At 33.6% G+C, this 21,949-nt stretch overlaps 3 protein-coding genes across 3 annotated transcripts in view; 2 read left to right on the forward strand and 1 right to left on the reverse strand.

Moving 5' to 3' along the window:
• Positions 1–4,056, forward strand: part of LOC113112520 (piezo-type mechanosensitive ion channel component 2-like) — a 59,757-nt gene extending 55,701 nt beyond the window's left edge. The window contains exons 51-54 of the mRNA XM_026278173.1: positions 32–148; positions 249–331; positions 447–672; positions 1,813–4,056. Coding sequence (XP_026133958.1) covers positions 32–148; positions 249–331; positions 447–672; positions 1,813–2,065 — 679 coding nt within the window. The 3' untranslated portion in view covers positions 2,066–4,056. The remainder of the gene's footprint in view (positions 1–31; positions 149–248; positions 332–446; positions 673–1,812) is intronic.
• A 516-nt stretch (positions 4,057–4,572) lies between these two features.
• LOC113112521 (gamma-soluble NSF attachment protein-like) lies at positions 4,573–11,672 on the reverse strand. The gene is made up of 12 exons (XM_026278186.1): positions 11,413–11,672; positions 10,319–10,386; positions 10,142–10,226; positions 9,474–9,491; positions 9,283–9,313; positions 9,095–9,204; positions 8,899–8,965; positions 8,755–8,825; positions 7,254–7,332; positions 7,071–7,150; positions 6,870–6,999; positions 4,573–5,909 (listed from the first exon to the last, which is right to left on the reverse strand). The coding sequence occupies exons 1-12, from the start codon at positions 11,466–11,468 to the stop codon at positions 5,769–5,771; spliced, it is 936 nt and encodes a 311-aa protein (XP_026133971.1). The 5' UTR covers positions 11,469–11,672; the 3' UTR covers positions 4,573–5,768.
• A 625-nt stretch (positions 11,673–12,297) lies between these two features.
• LOC113112527 (ras-related protein Rab-12) lies at positions 12,298–21,358 on the forward strand. The gene is made up of 6 exons (XM_026278195.1): positions 12,298–12,782; positions 14,125–14,185; positions 16,361–16,499; positions 17,017–17,106; positions 18,173–18,277; positions 18,929–21,358. Exons 1-6 carry the CDS (start codon positions 12,578–12,580, stop codon positions 19,034–19,036), a joined length of 708 nt encoding a protein of 235 aa, XP_026133980.1. The 5' UTR covers positions 12,298–12,577; the 3' UTR covers positions 19,037–21,358.
• Positions 21,359–21,949: the final 591 nt, after the last annotated feature.

Raw genomic sequence — 21,949 nt, forward strand, 5'->3', positions numbered from 1 at the left:
TTTGTTTTCATTTGCTGTATTTATCCAACAGAAACCTCAGTTTAGGTGCCAAAGCTGAAACTGCAATAGGAAAACACACGATTAACTTGGACATGCCCACGAGAACTAAGCTCAAAAAACTACTGAATGGAACCGAACACAAAGAAGTGTGAGTTCAAGCTTCAAACACAGACATATTTTTCCTTACTTTTTTACCACTAAAAAGCCATTTGACTGAATGGTAAATTGTAATGGTGTTTTTTATTAAGGCTCATCGAAAACATTTTTCCAAGATACATCAGAGCACCAAGTGACTCCAATGCCAAGCCTATTGCGCAGCTCTACAAAAATGGTAAAACTTCCAGCTCTCCACCAGGCATAGCTTTGCCTTTGCTAAATTTCCCATGTGTTTCTACAGCATTCATCAACAGATCTGTTTCTCTTCACTCTTCTGTGTGCTCTCTAAGGTAAAGAATACATGAACATCATACTGTCCTTACGTAACTCCAGCACAGACAACAAAGCGAAAAGAGACAGATCAGACGCCATCCAAGAGTGGTGGGTGGTGAATCAGACAGAACCAGGGCCGTTGTCTGTGGGCTCAGCCAGGAAAGCAAACGAATCTGGTCTGGACATCTATATCTTCAGTGACGAAGTCAGTCCTCCCAGTCTGGGCTTCCTGGCTGGTTATGGGTGAGTGAAGACATGTTTCTGTCCTCACAGCACTAACATTAAAGAGATGTATAGAGGTTTGTCTGTTTAAGAATACATTTTTAAAAACCAAATTTAAAGTTTAAGTTAAATTCAATACAGGGATGCACCCAGATGTACATTTATGATACACTGCATTTCAAATGTTTATGACTGCTAAGAATATTATTGAGAAATTACTGCGTTTATTCAGAATGTTAAAATTGTTACATTTTTCAAAAGTGACAGTGAAGACATTTAGAATGTTGCAAAAGATTCAAATAAATGCTGTTATTTTTGACTCCTGGGAATCCTGAAATAATCCTCAAAAATATTCATCAACACAGCTGTTTTCAACATGTTTAATAATCAGAAATGTTTCTTGAATGGTAAATCAGCATATTAGAATGATTTCTGAAGGATCATGTGACACTGAAGACTAGCTTGTGAATGTATTCAAATAGAAGCAAGTTATTTTAAATTGTAATAATGTTTCAAAACATTACTGTTTTTACTGTATTTATTATCAAATACATGCAGCTTCTGTGAGCATATAATAATAAAAATATATATTCTGGCATTAGTTTACAATATTTACTTATATGATGGATGAAAAAAATAAATAATGATTTAAGAGACGTCTGATTCCATCGCAGAATAATAATAATAAATCTAAAAATTTGGACTTTTCTTCATGCAGCCCTTAGAAAGAAAACAAAAATTCTGCCATGGTCTAAAAATTTGTTAATTGCAAGTTTTTATCTTTCAATTCAGATTTTTTTTTGTTTTTTTTTTGAGAGATATAAATTCATAATTGCATGAAAAAGTCGTGAGGAATAAATGCAATTTTGTGGTGAGATAAAAGCCAGAATTATTACCTTTTTTTGCAATTCTAAATATATTCTAAAATATCCTAAATGCATCTTGCAATTACATTCTCCTTGCAGGTCTGAGTTTTCTTTTTTTTCTTTTTTTTGAATTTTGAGAAGTTGCATGTACTTTTTTTTGTTTCATTCCATGGTGAAAATGAGCTTCTATAGAAATGGTCATAATGTTGCACATCCCAAATGAAATCCATATGAACCTAATGGAGATAGATTTGATCAATCTAGGATTAAAGCGTGTGAACCTGTGTGTGCACAGGATCATGGGTCTGTACATGTCGGTGGTTCTGGTTATCGGGAAGTTTGTGCGTGAATTCTTCAGCGGGATCTCGCACACCATCATGTTCGATGAGATGCCTAACGTGAACCGGATCCTCAAGCTCTGCACCGACATCTTCCTGGTCCGAGAGACGGGAGAACTGGACCTGGAGGAAGACCTGTACACCAAACTCATCTTCCTCTACCGCTCTCCAGAAACCATGATCAAGTGGGCCAGAGAGAAGAGCGAGTGAGGATGAGGAGGAACTCCAGATGAACCACGAGAAGCACAAAGCTGGAATTGCAAGTGTTGGATTGAACCGATTGTTCTTCATGCTAACTAATGTAACGTTAGCACTCGTGCCGTTTTTTTATCCGGTGTATGTGCACTTGCTAGTGTTTGATAAATGAACTTTAGGGCTTCGTCTATGATGCAACTTTCACCTTAATTAAGAAATACTCAACCTACTTTAGACTCTGTAGGTGGCGCTGTGAATGACTTGACTGTCCCTATTTGCCTTATTTCATTTGTACAATCAACTAGATGCATCATGATCCACTATCTCTCTCAGGAATACATTCGGATCATTTCACGAAAACAGGATAGCAACCTTTTTTCTCATGTGCAACAAAGTGCGAAGAGGAACATACGCAACTAACATCTGTAATTTATGAACACTGATTTGGGAAGTGAAAAGTACATTTGGTGTTTTATATGTATAATGACTTTTCATAACTAATGGGAGATTATTTTCACACTATAATGAATTATCAGTTTCAGCAACTCATTTGTTAAACAGAGAGAATTCTTGTTTCTGTGCACATTTCTTTGGGAATCCAAATCATTTCAGGAGTAATTTAAACAGATTTGTTCAGAAGAAATTTGGGAATGGATTTCTGTGTAGATTTCTTCACAAGTCAAAGTGATTTTATGAACAAATTTGCACAGAAATCGGTTCAGAATGAATTTTAAAATATTCTTCATAAATCCAAATGATTTTATGAATTATCTATACATTAAATGTTCTAAATGTTTTTTTTATGTTTCTTTTTTAGTGATTATTTCCACAGAAATAAGTTAAAAAAAATAATTTAAATTTGCTTCTTTCTGCACTTCTTTGTAAATTCTAATGATTTTATGAATAATTTAATCAAAATTAGTTCAGGACAGATTTTTGAATGTTTCTTCATAAATTCAAATGAATTTATTAATTATTTATACAGAAAAATAAATTTGTTTGTATACCCTTTTTCAGTAAAACACGATTTGTAATGGATTATTCATACAGAAATTTGTTATGAATTATTTTTTAATGTGTTTCTCTGTAAATCAAAATAATTTTATGGATGATTCACACAGAAATGCATTCAGAATTCATGAAATATGGGCAAAATCAATTATTTCCCAAAGCATTGTTTGATTTTCACAATGCAACAACGGCGTAAAATGTGCTTCATTCATGCAACATGAACAGAATGAACACTTTAGGTTAGTTCAGCTCATGTTTTAATGAATGATTATGTAGCTAAACATCTGACTTGTGGTGACAGTGAATAATGAATGTTAGTTATTAACAGATCCTTGAAGACATGACACATTTGCAGATTGTTAGAGTAGAGTTATTACTGTTCGTATGCATCACCAGGACTGCGAGTTGTGCTCGTCAGAAAGCTGTTTGTACATGGAGAAGAATCTGACTCATATTTGTACTTCATACTTGTATTTATTTGAGCAATATGACAGGTGAGTTATACTCAGGAACGAGGTTTCTTTGCATCAGGGTCTCACAGATGTACTGCTGGAGTCTCAGTTTACAATGGGATCATGTATATGATTTATATGAATATCAATATGAGCTCCATGCTGATGGATCGTCTTGTGCTGATGCTCAAAGATGACACTCAATATTGTTTTGAGTCCATCTTTGAACTATGCATTAAAGACAATGTCGCATGAATGAAAATTAATGTTTGACATGAAACGCTTACATTACCTTATGTGTGCAGAACTTTTTCAAAATGGGGAAAAATGGAAACTGTATCTGGATGAAACAAGAAATGGGAGTTTATTGACTTCAAATATAGCACACGATTAAAGGGCAAAAGTGCTTTTTATTCACTTTTTTGTTCCTGTATTTCTCATTGTTTCACGGTTTGCACAGAAATATTACACAGCACAGCTGTTTTCAACATTGATAATAATCAGAAATGTTTCTTGAGCAGTAAATCATCATATCAGAATGATTTCTGAAGATCATGTGACACTGAAGACTGGAGGACTGATGCTGAAAATACAGCGGAGCACCACAGAAATAAATTACATTTTACAATATATACACATAGAAATCAGTTATTTTAAATTATAATAGTATTTCACAACATTAGTTTTTACTGCAATCAAATAAATGCAGTATTATTAAGTAAGAGGCAGCATAAGAGGCTTCTTTCTACACTGTATATGTATTTTAAATATATTTTTATTTATTTATTTATATTTATTTATTTAATTTTTCTTTTTAAATGTATTTAATTTATTATTATTAATAATTGTACTATTATTTTTATTCTTAATATACATTTTTTTACATGTCTATATAGTTTTTTTATTTTAATAAATGTTTACCTTTACATTTTAGTTAAGTAGATCAACACCAAATGAAAATTGAGTTACCATTTGAAATCAGTTTGAGTTTATTTAATTTAACGTTTATTTCATCAGGTAATTCTCTAGATAGTTTATGAGAAAACACAGCAGACCAAACAGTGTAGACTGTGATTTATTAAGTTATTTTTGCATCTTTATGCCTGTCAGCTTGTATATTGTATTTGGAAACGCAGCATGACGCCTCACTCCACAGCGACATTTACATTTCAACAACACTTACAATAAATTACTATACATAATAATAACATCATAGTATTTTACAAAGATTATAACTGATTTAACATCACTTTGACATTACACAGTGTTCATAAATAAAAATAAGTAACAGCTTCTGTACACAACTACACATTTTCATTATGAAATTAAAACATATCTAAACACAATTTATGATTTCACACACACACACACACACACACACACACACACTAAAAACTTCCAGTGCTTACAGTTTAGAGGTTGAATTAATGGTGTGATTTCTGGAAAGGGACTATCTGATTGATTGACCAATGGAGAACAAGTGCACTGAAAGTCATTACCCTGAAGTCAATGGTGTTTCTGAATGTTTTTTGTTTTTTCTTTGTTAAATAAGGTCATGGTTTAACACTAGATATTTTAACATTTTATTCTACATCATATAATCTGATTACTTTTTTCAAGTAACTAGTAAAGTAACGCACTACTTTTAAAATTAAAAGAAAGTAACTTTTAGTTTTTTCCCGTTCATGAGAAATAGGAGCGAGGTGCAGAGACTTACTCATTTCACTTTTGATGTAAAGGGCTTTTACAGTTACCAAAAATATAACTTTTGGGGTTATTGTTATTAGAAATAAATAAGCAAGCCAAGACCACGTGAGAAAAAGCAACACGAAAGTAACGTAAGTGCATTAAGTTCCATAAAAAGTAAGTATCACTATTAGTTACTTTTTAATGAGTGAGTGAGTAACTTTAAAAGCAACTTTCCCCAACACTGGCAGTAACAGTTGTTGTTGTTGTTGTTGTTGTTTTTTAAGTTACATTTATAATCGCGCTCTTTCAAGCTTTTCAAACTTTCAGCAAAAATATTTTTCATTGATAACAGAAAGAGGCTTCAAATCTCATGATGAAGAAAATGTCTAATATGTAAACACACTGGAATTGGGACACTCCTACAGATGGGACAAACGGGAACAGAATTCCTCAGGAATGCCTCTCTGCACAAAGACAGGAAACACTGATATGCTTGTTCACACACACACACACACACACACACACACACACACACTCATGGATGGAGGAGTCTGTCATTCTCTCCATTAACATAAACCTCCCTCGTAATCGTCGTCTTCCTCTGCGGGTGGAGGACCAGCGCTGCCTCCTTGAGGAGCACCAGGAGCTTTCTTCTTCTTCCCACCGCCTCCACCGGGCACCTTCAGAGAGATCGCCAGCTTGGCATACTGCACACACACACACACACACACACACAAGAAAACAGCTCGTTATTACTGAATGATAAGATGATTATTGGATTTTTGGAAATATAGTTAATGCCTGGGCCTGGTACATATATTTTGTTTCCACCAAGGTTATTGTTAATTAAAAATAAAGTCATAAAAAAACTTTATTTACTTGAAATAAAATATGCAATATATAAAATTAAATATATTAAAAACAACTTACGATTATTTTATTTCAGCTTGTTGCAAAGGTATTTTTGTTTTAAGTTGTAGTACAAAATTACTTAAAAAATAAAAATAAAAAAATACAATAAAAATAAGAGTTAAAACTAAAATACAAGAGAAAAACTACACATGCATATTAAATATAACCTAAAAATACACAACAAAAGTAAAAAAAAAATTAAACAAATGCAAACTAAAACTTATATACATATAAGTGATCCTTAACGATTCTTAACCAAAATTGTTTGTCAATTTATTTATAATGATTTTACAGAAAAATTATACTAACTTGTACACTATTCATCAAATGTTTATGGTCAGTAAGATTCAACATTTTTTAAATTAATAAAAAAAATATATATTCTTAAAGAAATGAATACTTTTCATCATCAGTGATGCATTAAATTGATCAAAACTGAAAAATAATTTTTTTTAGGCTTTAAGATTTCTATTTCAAATAAAGGCTGGTCTTTTGAACTTTCTATTCAGCGTTGCATCACAGAAATACATTTCATTTAATACAATACTTAAAATGGAAAACATAAGAGAATAATGTTGTTATTAATTTATAGTTTTATTTTAATTTAATATAATTTAAGAAGAAAATCTAATTTAATTTTAACTCACAAATACTGAGCTAAATTACTTCTTTATTGAGAGTAATGAGTTATTTTTCTCTCTCTTTTTCTCACAGTATTGTTCTGTTCGGAGTATAATATCATGCCTGAGACTCACGTCGTTGTCCATGTACTTCAGTAAAGGTGAGTTGCACACGCGTGACATCACATCCTCGTCCTGCTCGTCAAATGCCGCCAGTAACGTCTCCATCGAAACACAGTCCTCGCTCCCGCTGAACCCTGGGAGACTGAACAACACAATAATTTCACACTGAGCAGAGATGATGCAAGGACGATGGATGATGTTACTCGTTCGTACCTGTAACTTTCTCTGACACACTTGTCTGCAGCCACAAAGTCTCCTCTGTGGAGATGAACCAGCACTTGAGCAATGGTTTTCTGCAATATCAAACATCTGTTGAAACTCATGCAATATTATAAAAGCTCAATTGTACATTAAAAGTTTATTCCAAAAACTCCAGGTGAATATCAGTATTTGCACCTTAAAGCAGGTTGGGTAATTCTCAATTTCCTTGTACATGTTCTTCTCTTTCTGAAGGGACACAGCAGCGTCATCCAGCCTGAGGACAAGAAACAACACACACTGTAATAAAGAATACATAACACTGGTTTATTAATGATCCTTGAACAGCTAGCATACAGAATCATGAACCAGTGTTAGTTTGCTATCATTATTATAATACATGGCATTACATAGTATTTCTTGTTTTCTGTTCTTTTTTTATAATATTTTAAATTTTTTCACTTTAATTTAAGTTTGTGCTTTTTTGTGATTTGTACATTTTTATTAAAATTTCGTTTTTTGTCATTTTAGTACTTCAACCTCAACAAAAAATAGAAATGTGCCAACTAACTGAAATAAAATAAGTTAATAAGAATTTGTTTTTATTTGGATATTTTTATTTTTAAGTAAACATTTTACATGTTAAAACATGTTTTGTGTGTTTTTATATTTTTTTATGTTTTTATTTTTATTTATTTGATTCATTTACTTTTATTTTTATTTCAATTTTTAGGGTTCTGACTATTAGGATTTCTATTATACTGATATTATACTAATATAGTTTACGTAACAACACTTTTGAAGGCATAAGAAAAGCTAACGAGGACGACTATCAGTGAATAACGACTATAATTAGCTTTTGTGTCTCAGACATTTTCAGTTTTTCTGTTAATTTAAGTTTTTGTCATTTAGTTTTTGTCATTTTTATAAAAAAAACATCTTAATTTTAAATCAATTTTAACTTTTTTATATTTCATTTATTTTATTTCAATGTATACGTTTGTTTTATATATTTAGTTTTAGTTAACAGCACTATTGTGAAGTCATCAGGAGAGCAAGTGAAGTAATAAAGATGATTAAATTATATTATATGGAACTATTTAATTTACTGAAGACTAAACAAAGGCGGTATTATGACATGGACTATTAATGCTGAAATGGCACCTATTATGCTTTTTTTAATTTTATATTTCCTTTAGTGGATAATAGAGCTGATACAAGCACAAAGTCATAATCAAAGAGATTCCAACAGAAAATCTTGCCTGAAATGCCTTATTTGTAATCCTGCCATTATTTTATTTATTGATTTAGCTATGATTGCACATTGCAAATTTGCATAATGCCCGCCTACTGCTGCTTTGGCCCGCCCAAAAAGAGCAGTAAAGTGATATCGAGGAGATGCTGTTTTTTCACCGCGAAGGCCAAAAAAACATATGGACTTCCAATATGGATGGCAGTTACTGTACAGTAGATATACAGTAATACTGTTTACAGCTGTTGAAACTCGGTTATGATAAATTTACCAGTTTATAAAAGATGGGGGTCAGCTGACCAATCAGAGTGGACTTGGCTTTTCAGAAGGCGGAGCTTTAAAGCAACGGGAACTTAAACAGAGCGTTCCATGTATTTTCTGAACTTTAAATCATGTTAAGCATTATAACTGAGCATCATTTGAGCAGTTTAATGCTTTAAGACATACCTGCGCAGTCTCACCAGAAGTCTGGAGGCTTTTCCCAGGAGCTCTGCAGCCTGTCTGAGACGATCTTCATTCTGAACACATCACAGAGCAGTTCACATGGGTTACGCACGAGTATTTAGGATGATCATGCTTGCGTTTCCTCACCTCAAACACAGATGCGGCCTTCTGGTACAAGTCCACGGCTTTCTCCAGATCCATCGGCTCGATGAGTCTGAAAAAGCAGATGGCACTAGTTAACACTGGTAATGGTAACACATGCTTTGCATGCATATTATAGTTGTTTACACATGAGAAAGCACACAAGTGACCTCTCAGGAAGTGTTTCGATCCGTTTACTCACTTCCCAGCCCTGTCCAAGGCCATTCCAGCAGTGCCAGACGTCCCATTCTCCATGTACATGATGCTGGCCTTCTCGATCAGCTGAATGGCTTCAGGCATTTTCTTCATGTCCTGCCGACGGACAAGAGACATTCAGACACTCCTGAAACCTACAGGCCGTCCATAACAATCCCTGTGTGACCAACTCACCTTCAGCATCATGCCGGCTTGTTCATACGCTCTGAGAAGAAGAACAGCATGAGTTATGATGGGTGCCATTGTTTAGATCTATACGTAGAACAACTGTTAAAAGAAACTGGTAGACTTTAGATTAGTTTGGCTTTGTATTGTCTGTACAGACTTAGGGGTAATAAGTATATGAAATATTAATGCTCACTTACTTTGCTGCATGGAAGAGTCTGTGAATTGTAGTTAAGTAAATATAAGTACCGAATGAGAGAATAAAACCAAGAGTTACTCAAATACTACACTGTTTGAAAGTTTGGGGTTGGTTGGAGTTTTCTCTTATGCTCAACAAGGATGCATTTAATTGATCAAAAAAATATTGTAAACACTGTAATATTGTGAAATATTATTATAAAATTTAAAGCAACTGTTTTCTATGGGAATATATTGTAAAATGTAATGTATTTCTGTGATGCTCCGCTGTATTTTCAACATCAGCCCTCCAGTCTTCAGTGTCACATGATCTTCAGAAATCAGATTAATATGCTGATTTGATAATCAAGAAACATTTCTGATTATAATCAATGTTAAAAACATTGCTTAATCAGTGATTATTTAAGTTAAAAGCCTATGAACGTCTTTAATGCATCCTTGCTGAATAACAAAAATATTTTTCTTTAAAAATAAAATAAAATCGTACTGTATATGGCACATTCTGGCAATACATTTTACTCAGTATTTACAGATAAATCACAAATAAGCATAAAAATTACAGATACAGTAACCCCCAGTGATATACGGCTGTTAAATGAACCATGATAATTCTGATTTCTTCTTCTGTCCTGAACTAGTAACTGCAGTCTGATGTGCAGGAGAAGGATACGCTTTGTTTTCTGTGTGGTACTCAGCCTCCTTCAGATACGCATCCTTCGCTTGTTCAAACTGTTTGGCGTTTTTAAAAGCCACAGCTGATATAACACCAACAGACATTGTGTTATGCTCATAATATTTCACTGTATCTATCAATAACATCAGTGCAAGACATCACTTTATTCATCACCTGCTTTTGCCATCTCTGAAGCGGCTCCATCATAATCAGGTTTCCACTTGGTCATGCTGGTCTTCAAGCTGCATGAGGTAAAATTCAACTGTTTTTAACAATCGGTGTGCTGCTTAAATGTACTGCATGTGTATAACTAAAAAGTATAACTTTTGAAGAAGTAAACTTATTTTAATCTTAATATAGCAATAAAATTTAAACTGTAGTGTTATTCGATATTACATTTCAAGTAAATACAGTATATTTTAAATGCAATCAAATGCAATTTTATCATTAGAAATTTGTAATAAAATTTCAATAGAACTAAAGCATACTTTAGTTTACCATGAAAGCTTTTCAGTATATTTAGTAGTACACTACAATATTTTAAAGACAACAGAGTTATTCAATTACATTTACTTATGTACTTTAGTCAGAAAACACATAGGCTCAATGTAAATTTAAACTATAATGCATTTTCATTTAATTGTAAATACTATACAATTGGGTTTTTAAAACATTGCATTCAGTTCACACTTATATTATTTTAAATAATTTCCATACTCTTTTTAAAGTATTTATTTTCCACAAGGGGAACACATATTACAAAAAAATAAATATTTATATTTTTTTAAATCATCATAATTCATAATGCACATAATTTAGGTGAATGCAAAGTGTGTCAAAAAACACACCTGTGTAACAGAACTTTAGATTTTAAATCTTCTGTTTACTGTCATGTCTGTCTTGCCCCGGTACTCCCCTACATGATGGGCACATGATGCTTTTCAGGAATGGCCCACATCATCAGTAGAACCCTCATAATAATGACCACATCAGGACCACTGCAGCTGTCGCCAAGGTAACCTCTAGCACTGCACGCGCGATTACGCAATCAGTCTCGCTGTGGAATATTATAATGATCGCGTATCATCTCACTTAATCATCAGGACAAAACTGCACCAATGATTGAGCTGAAAAACCAGCTGCATCCGCTTATCTAGCAGTATTAGTGACAGTCTGACTGACAGCGACAGCAGGCCGATCCGAACGCAGTGTGTGTGTGTGTGAAACGATCTGTTCTGTCCGCTCATTGAGAATAGTCCTTATCTCACCATTTCTCGGCTTTGGCGATGTGATCGTGCGCCTCGTTGATCTTCTGTGCGGCCATGGCTCTCGGTTTCGCGTATGAAGAGGACACAGACCGACCCGCTGCTCGCGAGGATGACGATGAGGATGAGGATGGACGGTTACGTAGATTATCCTGATTTTCTCCAAGAGCTCAACCACGTCACGATGGTTTCTACGGGAGCCCGAATGGATGCTGCAATGCAACATTCAACATCTGCGATTCACACTTTATTTATTTTTTATTACAGGCATACTCATATATTTATTTATTGAATCAATATATAAGTAGATTATTATTATTAATTTATTTACTGATTTGTAATTTTAATGGAATTGTAATTATTATAGTATATATATATATATATATATATATATATATATATATATATATATATATATAACATTTTCAATGTTTATAGATATTTACCTTTATATTATATTATATTATATTATATTATATTATATTATATTATATTATATTATATTATATTATATGTGAAGTAGACCATATGTATCTATTCATTTAACATATAGAATATATAGAGAGAGAGAGAGATAGAGTGTGTGAATGTGTGTATATGTATGTATGTATGGATAGATGGATAGATAGATAGATATCATATAATAATCTAGCATGTGTATCATACATGTGTAGTATTTAAATTGTATTAATAAAGACAATTTTTACAGTCAAAAATGGAGAAAGGTTAAAATGGATTTGTTTTTAGTTTAGACAAAAAAGTGTTCAAAATTATGTAGAATTTAATTATTTATTATTATTATTATTATTATTGCTTTTTATAAAATAAAAAAACGATTTAAAAGGCGACAAATTTATTTTTATTTTCCACATCTGATTCTAATATTTGTAGTGGATAACGTAAATCTTCCAAGTGTGTTTATTCTAAATGGAATTTTGCTTCGCTCTTCCTTTGGAATGCGTCGGAACCGGAAGTGTTGGTGACGTCACGGCCGCTCTCATCATATTCCCAGCGCAGGACTATAACCGACTGACTGAAGAGATTGAAAACTTTGACAAACTCTCCCGAAAAGCCGCCTTAAAGTTTAGTAAAGTTTCCCTTTGTGATGCGAGGGCGTGTTTGAAGCGGACTGGCCGTGTGGCAGATGTGGACCGGCTGTTAGCGGTGGATGGAGTCGGGGTTCGGTGTCCAGCGGAGGGCCGGTGGTGGCTCGCCCGCTGTAGGAGCGTCGCAACGCCGCAGGAAGATGCCGCCGAGAGCCGCTGATTATAAACTCCAGGTGATCATCATCGGCTCCCGTGGAGTGGGAAAAACCAGCCTTATGGAGAGATACACGGATGATACATTCTGCGAGGCGTGCAAATCCACTGTGGGTAAGACAAACTGACAGAGTTAGTGAAAGAGGGTCAACAACAACTGATTTATTTGTGTTACTAGTATCCGTTATCTTTCTGTTTACATTAGTTACCTTAACAACACAAACATACCACATTGTGTTTATCTTCTCAAGTCAGTTCAACTGTATCCAAGGTTTGAATAATGAGAACGCTACAGCATAGATAAGTCAACTATACATAGATAGTTTTGTAATTAAACGACCCTTAGCTAGTATGGGATAGATATGTAACTAACTTTATTAGTGAAATTAAAACTATTAATGAAATATAAATGGTTATTATATACATACATAAATTCTTTAAATGGCACATTTTAAATTGTAATAATATTTCACAATATTATTGTGTGTGTGTGTGTTTGTAATATTAAGAATTAATAATAAATAAATAAAATAATATGAATATATTAATATTTGTTTTTGTGTACATAATTTGTGAACTCTGCAGTTATTTTATTATGGATATTATAATTTTGGATAATAAAAAATAGTCAAAAATAAAAAAATAAAAGTGTTTGCCTTCTAACATTAAGAGTTTCAGCAGTATAATAATGACCACTTAGCAACAGTTCAGAGGTCAGAGTAGCAGCTCTGGTCAATCAGGTTTGGTCCTGACTGTGTCGACAGAAACTTTTCAGCCAGATGTTAGAAAGCCACAATCTGAAAATCACATCTGTGCCACTGACCACGTAAATCCGAGAACATTTTCCTAATAATAATCAGACTTTTGTAACACAGATTGATGCAAACAATTTCAAATGATGTAAGAGTTTGATGTTAACACATGAATGTGAGTTTAGTTTGCATCTGTGTCTAAACGGTTTTCATCCCTCATTCTCATGCCCAGTTTTTTTATAATGTCGTTACATGGGAGATCTGCCGAATGCTGAATCAGTCTGCATCAATCATGTGATGAGTGCCACGTTTAGGAAACATGCATTAATATAATAAAACCGTTTGGTACAAAATCAGTGATTTTTAGCCAACAACATAAATGTTTGAACCAGTGCACATGTGAAAACTTCACTCAGTTGTGACAGGCCTTCACATCAGATTAGTTGCATGCCAATATCCCAGAATAGCCAGACACACACAGCTGCTGTGACATGATCTGTGCTTTGACTTTGGCTGTGTTTATTGCCATACACATGGGAATATTTAGGCACAAAACCTAATCTATTTGTATGTGTTATATTAAATATTAGTGCTTTCAGTTATGTGTCAGATAACAGTGAATTTTAGAGGCACTGTAAAGCTTGAAGACTCCGTATGACTGATCTTACATGTTGTTTCTTCGTGCTTGTCTGTTTGTGTTGAAGGTGTGGATTTTAAAATCAAAACGGTGGAGTTGAGAGGAAAGAAGATCAGGTTACAGATCTGGTGAGTGGAGAGGAAGTGCTGTGTCCTTATCGTTGACTCAGCCCACTCTGTCACTTCCTGTGTCTCAGAAGCACATGAGATGAAGTCGCTCTGCACCTAGTCATAAATTCCAGTCCAGAGTCTCTTAGACTCAAACCTCTTTCATGTGTTGCTGCTGAGATTTAATCAGCTGTGTTTGCTTGCAGTTAACCAACTTTTAACTTACTCTGTGGCATTTTACCATCATAAAGGATTATTAAAGCATTACAGTACACTCATCACTAATATTGCGACTTTTAATTTCTGATTGAATGCTCACAGCATCCCAGAATTCAACAATGTGAATTTAAACATGTGCATTTTAAGTGTGATATCACTAATTTCATAACACTAACTGATGTGTATGTCCTTTTTTGCCTACTCCTGCCAATCTCGCCGACTGACATTTGTTTATTCCATTCTATTCAGTTTTAATCTATCCTATTCTTTTATTTTCTACAATTCTGTTGTGGTCTGGGTTTATGGTGTATTCTATTCTTTCTTTTTCTGTTGTGATCAACTCTTTGTTGTCTTTAGATTAACAAAATAACATCCATACAAACAAACAGGGAAGGGGGAACAACAGACATATCATTAATGATTTCCAACCTGAAAGGCTTATTCTATTCTGATCTGTTTCTTATGGAAGTGTTTTTCTGACACGGGATGAAAAACTAAAAAAATGCATATAAAAACTGTTTTGCAATTCTGACTTTTTTTTCTGAATTTTGAGTTTGCATCTCGCAGTTCTGTTTTTGCCTGTTTCCTCCATGGAATAAAAAAAAAAGTATTGACATTTTATACCACATTTCAGACTTTACAGAGTTAACATCTCAAATTATTTTTATTTTTTTCCTCAGAATTGAGAGAGAAGTTGCAATTGCATTTTTTTTTTTTTTTTTGAAAAAAGTTTCCATTGTTTCTTTTTTCAATTCTGCTTTATTTGATTTGGCTCTGTTACATTCTATTAGTTTCTGTTTCTGTTTTTTATTTATTTACTTTGGGTCTGTTGTATTCTATTCTGTTTGGTTCTTTTCTACGGAGTTCTATTCAGATAGAGTTTCATTTATTCTTTTCTATGTTCTTTTCTATATTTTTAATTGTGACTAAAAATTAATACAACAAATGATATGTGGAAGACTCCTAATAATTAAAAAACATGAATGTAAGAAATCTTTCCACATTTTACTTCATCAGTTAGGCTGTTTAGTATAAGTTTAATTGGTTTAATTTATCATTCATACCATTCACTAATAATGTGATGCCTATAGAAAATATAGATGCTACTCTTTCTCATTTCCATTATTTACTCTTCATTTTTACAGGCAAGCCAAATCACAAAATGTATTCATTGAATTAGAATAGTCTATTATAGCCTATTATTATGAACATCTCTAGTTCTTTTCTTTTTAGTCTGTAAACTAATCTTTCTGTTATTGCGAGTCTGGTTCAGTCATTTTGTAACCAGTCCAAACTAATAATAACCCCCCATCTCCTCCTCACCAACTTTATCATCATTATTATTTCTTTTGACCCTAAAACTCGCCGGCTTCTCTCACACCACACTTCTGCAGACGTCTGCTTTCGAACGTCCCATCTGTAAAACATCTCCACTCACATCCAGCTACCCAGCATCCATGAGTGTCTGTCTTAACTGCTCATTGACATGTGACGCCTCACCGGTCTTCTTTGTGACATCATATCCTGTTTTGGAAACATGCAGCCAGACTAGGGTGAATAAGGTACAGTAATAACATGGAAATTGACTTTTGCGGTGTCCCATTATGTTAATAAAAATTAATCAGAATTGTCTTTTTCCTTTTAATCAAGATCTGTTCATGAAAGACATTAATGTTTTATGAAATTACTGGCAAAGCAAATGATCTGAGCAAGTCCTAATGCACCTTCCTGTTCTTGTTATGAATGTTATGAGTGATTCATTGGTGCATGTTATGTTTGTCTTTGTAATCTTTTATTAAATTGAAAATAAACTGACATTGTTTTACAGCTGAGGTCACAGCCCCCCTCCTTACTTTTTCCATCCCTCCCTTCCAGCCGTCTGTGATTGTAAAGACACGATTTCTCCTAATAGTCGAACGTATGATTTATTCCTCACTCTGGATGTCATGTAAGTCTGATAATGTTGGCTGATTGCAGGGACACAGCAGGACAAGAGAGGTTTAACAGCATCACTTCAGCGTATTACCGCGGCGCGAAAGGCATCGTACTGGTCTACGACATCACCAAGCAGGAAACCTTTGAAGACCTGCCTAAATGGATGAAGATGATAGACAAGGTACTAAAACATCTAAAACACTGATTCGTTTTAAACATTCAAGTGTTTTGAACCATTCAAGCACAAGAAGAGGCAAAAGAGAACTCAAGTGCACACACTCAAACACACTGCATCATATCCTTAAAGAGGCAGCAGCCTATACACACCTGCTGCTGTCTGTCAGCTTTGACAAAGATCTATATGTATTGTGGTATAAAGAAAGTAAAGGGTTCTTTAAATAATAAAGAACCATTTCTTTGCTCATCCGAAAATTATCCAATCTGTGACTCAAAATCTGTAATATGATCCAAGGTGATCAGTTGCATCTCTACTTATTATTTGAAGAAAAAATACAATCACTAGTTTTTTTTTTTTATATACATGTTTTTGATCATCCTAATTTTCCACAGTGTGAAGTTCAGCTGATTTCCTTTTTATTCGGTCTAGTTAAATTTATTTAAGGCTACCAAAACCTGAAGAATGCCTGCCCTAAAGGGATACCATTTGTTTACTAAAGGGTTGTTTTGCTTCTGTGTAGTATGCGTCAGAGGATGCTGAGCTCCTATTGGTTGGGAACAAACTGGACTGTGAGTCTGATCGTGCCATCTCACGACAACAAGCAGAGAGGGTGAGAGCAGTGTTATTTCAGTATTGTTTATGTACCATATTAATAAATAATAGTTATATATATTTTTATTTCAGTTTAACTTTGTTTGTTTTAGCATTTTTGGTACTTTTATTTCGTTTGCTGAAAGTAACTTTTAATAGTTTTAGTTGGCTAATTTCTGTTTTCTGAAAGTAACAAAGGTTATTTATTTATTTAATTATTTTTTTGCAATAAAACTTAATTTGTAGATGCTGAGTTAAAAAAATAATAATACAAAAAACTTTTCATCTTGTACAGCTATTTCACATCAACAAGCTGGGAGGGTGTTATTTTAGTATTATTTCAATAGCATTTATTAATGTTGAATTATTATTTCAGTTTTTATTGCAATGTTATTAATTTATTCATTTTTTTATTTACATTTTAGTAATTTTGTTATGTGTTTTGTTCTTTTTGATTATTATTATACTTTTAAATCTTTCTGTTTAGTTTTCTATTTTAATTTTAGGTTTTAGAATTTATTTATTTTAGTTAATTGCAAAGGCAACATTTCTAATATTTTCAAACTATATACAGTAAATAAAGCACTTATCAAAATAACTAAAGAAGGCAAATGTCAGAAGCTTTTATTTGAATGGTTTTAATGACAAAAAGAGGTATTCAAAATGTATTATTTAACTTACAATTTGCTAAGGGGTGGAAAAATATGTTCAAAAACATTCAATGGCAAATAATTTTACAGCCAAAACAATATTTTAGGATTCAGGGCCTCAAAATAAGTTAGAAACAGGCATTGTTTCATTCAGCAAATATGAGTGATGTCATAATGCTTTTTTATTATTTGCTATTAGAACTTTATTTTTGCCTCAGGTTTACCTTGACATTTAGTTCAGTGGAGGGCATCTTTCAGTCCGTCCAAAGCCTATACATCTTCTGAAGCCATACAATATTTTGGTCTGTTACCATTATGAAGAAGAAAGAGCCTCAGTTAGCTGATTGCATAAAAAAAAAAAAAAAAGAATTATTTGTATATTAATCCCATTCAGAAGCACCATCAGACTGAAATAAATGTCTTCATTTCTGTCAGTTTGCTTCACGGATATCAGGGATGCGTTTCTGTGAGGCCAGTGCCAAGGATAACTTTAATGTGGATGAGATATTCCTTAAACTAGTTGATGACATTTTGAGTAAGGTAAGTGGAGATGTTTTGTTACCATTTTATCAAAATCTTTGTTCATCAAAATGTTCTCTTTGAAAAATTCTCAGTGCCTGAGAATGAGGCATTAACTATCACAAGTGTTTCTGGCCTCGTTGCAATTCTAAAATAAATGCAATTTTTATTTTATTTTTTTTACGTGCATTTTTTTTGATTATATAACAATAAGAATTAAAAATAATAAGAATAAAATAACAATAACTAAACAATATTAAACAAAATAAGAAATACTGTAATATTTTACTTTGAAATTAAGTCAAGTATTTAACAAAAATCACTACATCACATGTATGAAATTCTGTACGTGACAAATAAAGAACCATTAGTACAACTGTAAAATTTGAATCTTAATTTTCAAATGTTAAGCTTTAATTTTGATGGAAAAATGCCTTTTTTTGCTGACAACAGATGCACTTGTTATTACAAGTTTGGGAAGATGGTTGGCACATTTAGCATTCTCGAATGCAACTCAAGCGCACGCATTCGGTTTTATTTTGATTTATCGTTCAGCCCTGATTCCCATCTCTTTTGAGCAAGTACTTACCATTTTACTGTGCAATGCACATCAGACAGCCATATAAGAGTCTCTAACATCTTACAAACTGACTAAATGTTGTGCTTCCACAGATGCCACTTGAAGTCCCCAGTAAAGAGCTGTCCAACAGCGTCCTGTCCCTTCAGCCCGAACCCGAAATCCCACCAGAGCTGCCTCCGCCGCGCATGCGCTGCTGTTGAGACTCGCTTCACGCTTTATTTAGAAACCCAACACCACCTTCCCTCTGAGAACCCAACACATGCTGTTAAAGACTCCCGCCACCAGGGGGCGAAATGCCCATCTCATGAGAGTCCAGCCCATACGGATGATGAGATGATGGCCTGTCATTACCAAAAAAAGATGAAAGACAAACGCTCTTTACCACATAATCAAAGATCCCTCACAAACCATAGCCTCTGCAATTTAACATCCTCTGTATTTTGTTACCTCTAGTTGCCAGTAGAGAACATCCGTATCATCACACACACATAGATGCATTCATTTGTGACTGTCCATACATACACTACCTCATTTCTGGAAATCAAAGGAAAGTGTTTGTCTGATGTGTGCCTTCCTGATCTGAAAACCGCTGCACACGCATCACAAACAAACATGAAATGTCATAACCCATCAACTTCTATTTATATGTAGTTTCCATCATCATATACTCTCAGTAGAAACAAGAAACTACTATTTCTATTGGACGACGGATACTCTAACCTTGTCTTTCACGTCACGTTTCAAAAAATGCATTCAGCTGATTTCTTAAGGAAAACTTTACAAGTCCCAAATTGGTTTGGCATTAAAAGCGAACTGGATGTACATTTCATGAGAAGCTGCGTGTTTAGGAGTCAGTTCGTGGTTGGGTTGTCCTTATGCCTTACGTTCTATCAGTGTTACTGTGTTTGAGGTGGATTTCGTGTTATCCGTCGTGTTTTGCACTACAATCCATTCGGAGCTAACAGCTGAAATGCTGAATGTTAGTGAAGGACCTGTGTACAGAAGATTACTCTTATCATTTAGCAGCAGAGAGATGCTTCCTGGTCTGTTTTCACTCTCGTTTAACTCGAGTAGAATAAAGGAAGGTTAATAATAGAGTTCATTGTTTTATTCTCTAGATCTGGACTGCAGAACTGAAATGCTCTCACCGAAAGGGCTATTTCTCCGTAGAGAGCTGTTTGGGAGTAAAACGGGACATTGGCTTTAACACTTGTTCCTAAAAACACTCTTCAGTTAACATCACTATGCTTCTGTGATCCTGGACAAACTGCTGACTCCACTGGATTTCAGGTGAATTGAATCATTTGCCTGCGTTAGCTGAAGGACAGTAGTAATGATATAGCTGTGTTATATAACAAAATATAACCGGTGTTTGATGGGAACGGCTATTTCAGCTGAACCAGATATGCAGTTTTTGTGAGTTTATGGAAATATGATGCATTTCTCATAGAAACTGTAGATGACTGACAGTGTCACTGTGCGTCTGGAACGTCATCTACAGAGAAAATGTAAAAATCTTAATAAAACCGTGTCTCGGTCATATTTGACCCCAAATATTTCAAATAAATCAATGGGTTAAATATGACCTATAAATGTTTTGGCAGGTTTAATGCGATTCACCAAGTCAAATAATAGAAAGATGATTCATGTGTGTAGTGTTGTTTATAATGCATTAATATTCTCATCAGAAACCAGTATAGTGTTAAATAACCAAACTTGTGTCTGTTTCTGGGGGACTGATGTTTGACTGTTGCTGAGGTTTTTGGTTTCGTATTATTCTTACTCCATTTAACTCCAATTTAACTTCTTCGAACTGTGTGTCCTTTGAAAGTTGATAACCAACCTAAACCTTATGTGTTAACAGTGTTAGGAAAAGTGTACTAACCTCAAAAAGTTGATGGTTGCAGACTGGAGCCAAATTATAACCTTATGAGATACTCTAATGATCATCTGATCCTTTTCACCAAGTGCTTTTTATTTTCTTTCTCTGCGGGATTGGCAGATGTTTAATTTATTTTGGATGGTAGTTGAATTTCTTCTGAACCTGGAGTCAGATTTTTTGTGTGTGTCTGAAGGCGCGCACTCTTTAGTTTTTCTTGTTTTTAATTCATATTTTATTTTGCTTAGTTTGAAGCTTAGTAAGTCTGACTTTCATGCTCTTCAGAAAGACTGTCAGTGACACATCAGTGATCTTGAAAAAGCTAAACCCAACATGCTCTTTGAACTCAGTAGAGTTTCTTAATTCTAGTGGCAAATGTTGCCTTTATAAACCTTAATTTTGTACAGAATAGCCTTGGATTTGTTTTAGTCTCTTGGCCAATCACAGTACTCCATTACAAAAACAAAAAAAATGAAACGGATCCTCATTACACTGCAAAACAAAACAGTATTTTGTACGAATAATATGTTGGTATTAGTTATTTGAAACAGTTTGGCATGTTTAAGCAGTTTTGTGGTATTTATAACTTGTGGTATTCTTTAACTAATGAAGTGCAAATAAAGATATATATTTATTACACAAATGTGTGTAACCATTCTGATGCTTTTCTTTCACTTTATCTAAGCCTAAACGTACTTTTGCAGAATTTTATTCTATTTATTCTTAAATTGCAAAATATGTGAATGTGTGTACAGTGTTATGAGTTTCATTTTTATGTTCAGAAATGTACTTCCTCTTTTTCACGGTATGATGGCGCTGTTGGATAAAAAAAACTAATTGTATAACTACTGCCATCTAGCCTGGGTTAATTTAGTATTGTTAATTTATTTAGTGTTCATTTAATACAGTTTTTATTAATATTTTCATAATTTTTATTTTAATTATGGTTATTTTATTTATTTCAGTTTTGGATTAAGTTTACTTTATTTCCAATTAGTATGCTATTTTAGAGCTTTAATTTCAACTGATTTCAGTTGGTAGCGGTTTCATTTTAGTATGTTTGAGATACTGTATTTTTATTAATATTGCAGTTTTACCGCAATAGTTTCCGTTTTCAGTTTAATTTTATTTGTACTATTTTTTTCCTGTGTTTTTGTCGTTTTTAGAAGTTTTTTTTCTCTATAGTTTTATTAATCAATTTCAGTTTCAGTTATTTTACATTAGAAACATTATT

Source organism: Carassius auratus, chromosome 2 (genome assembly GCF_003368295.1).
Source record: "Carassius auratus strain Wakin chromosome 2, ASM336829v1, whole genome shotgun sequence".
In the NCBI taxonomy this organism is placed as follows: domain Eukaryota; kingdom Metazoa; phylum Chordata; class Actinopteri; order Cypriniformes; family Cyprinidae; genus Carassius; species Carassius auratus.

Coding starts and splice junctions, on each gene's coding strand:
- LOC113112521 (XM_026278186.1), bottom strand. CDS start 11,468: ATGGCCGCACAGAAGATCAACGAGGCGCACGATCACATCGCCAAAGCC. Junction 8,966..9,094: donor GCCTTGGACAGGGCTGGGAA/GTGAGTAAACGG, acceptor CTGCTTTTTCAG/ACTCATCGAGCCGATGGATC. Junction 7,333..8,754: donor CTTCTGGTGAGACTGCGCAG/GTATGTCTTAAA, acceptor TCTTGTCCTCAG/GCTGGATGACGCTGCTGTGT.
- LOC113112527 (XM_026278195.1), top strand. CDS start 12,578: ATGGAGTCGGGGTTCGGTGTCCAGCGGAGGGCCGGTGGTGGCTCGCCC. Junction 14,186..16,360: donor AAGATCAGGTTACAGATCTG/GTGAGTGGAGAG, acceptor GGCTGATTGCAG/GGACACAGCAGGACAAGAGA. Junction 18,278..18,928: donor TTGATGACATTTTGAGTAAG/GTAAGTGGAGAT, acceptor GTGCTTCCACAG/ATGCCACTTGAAGTCCCCAG.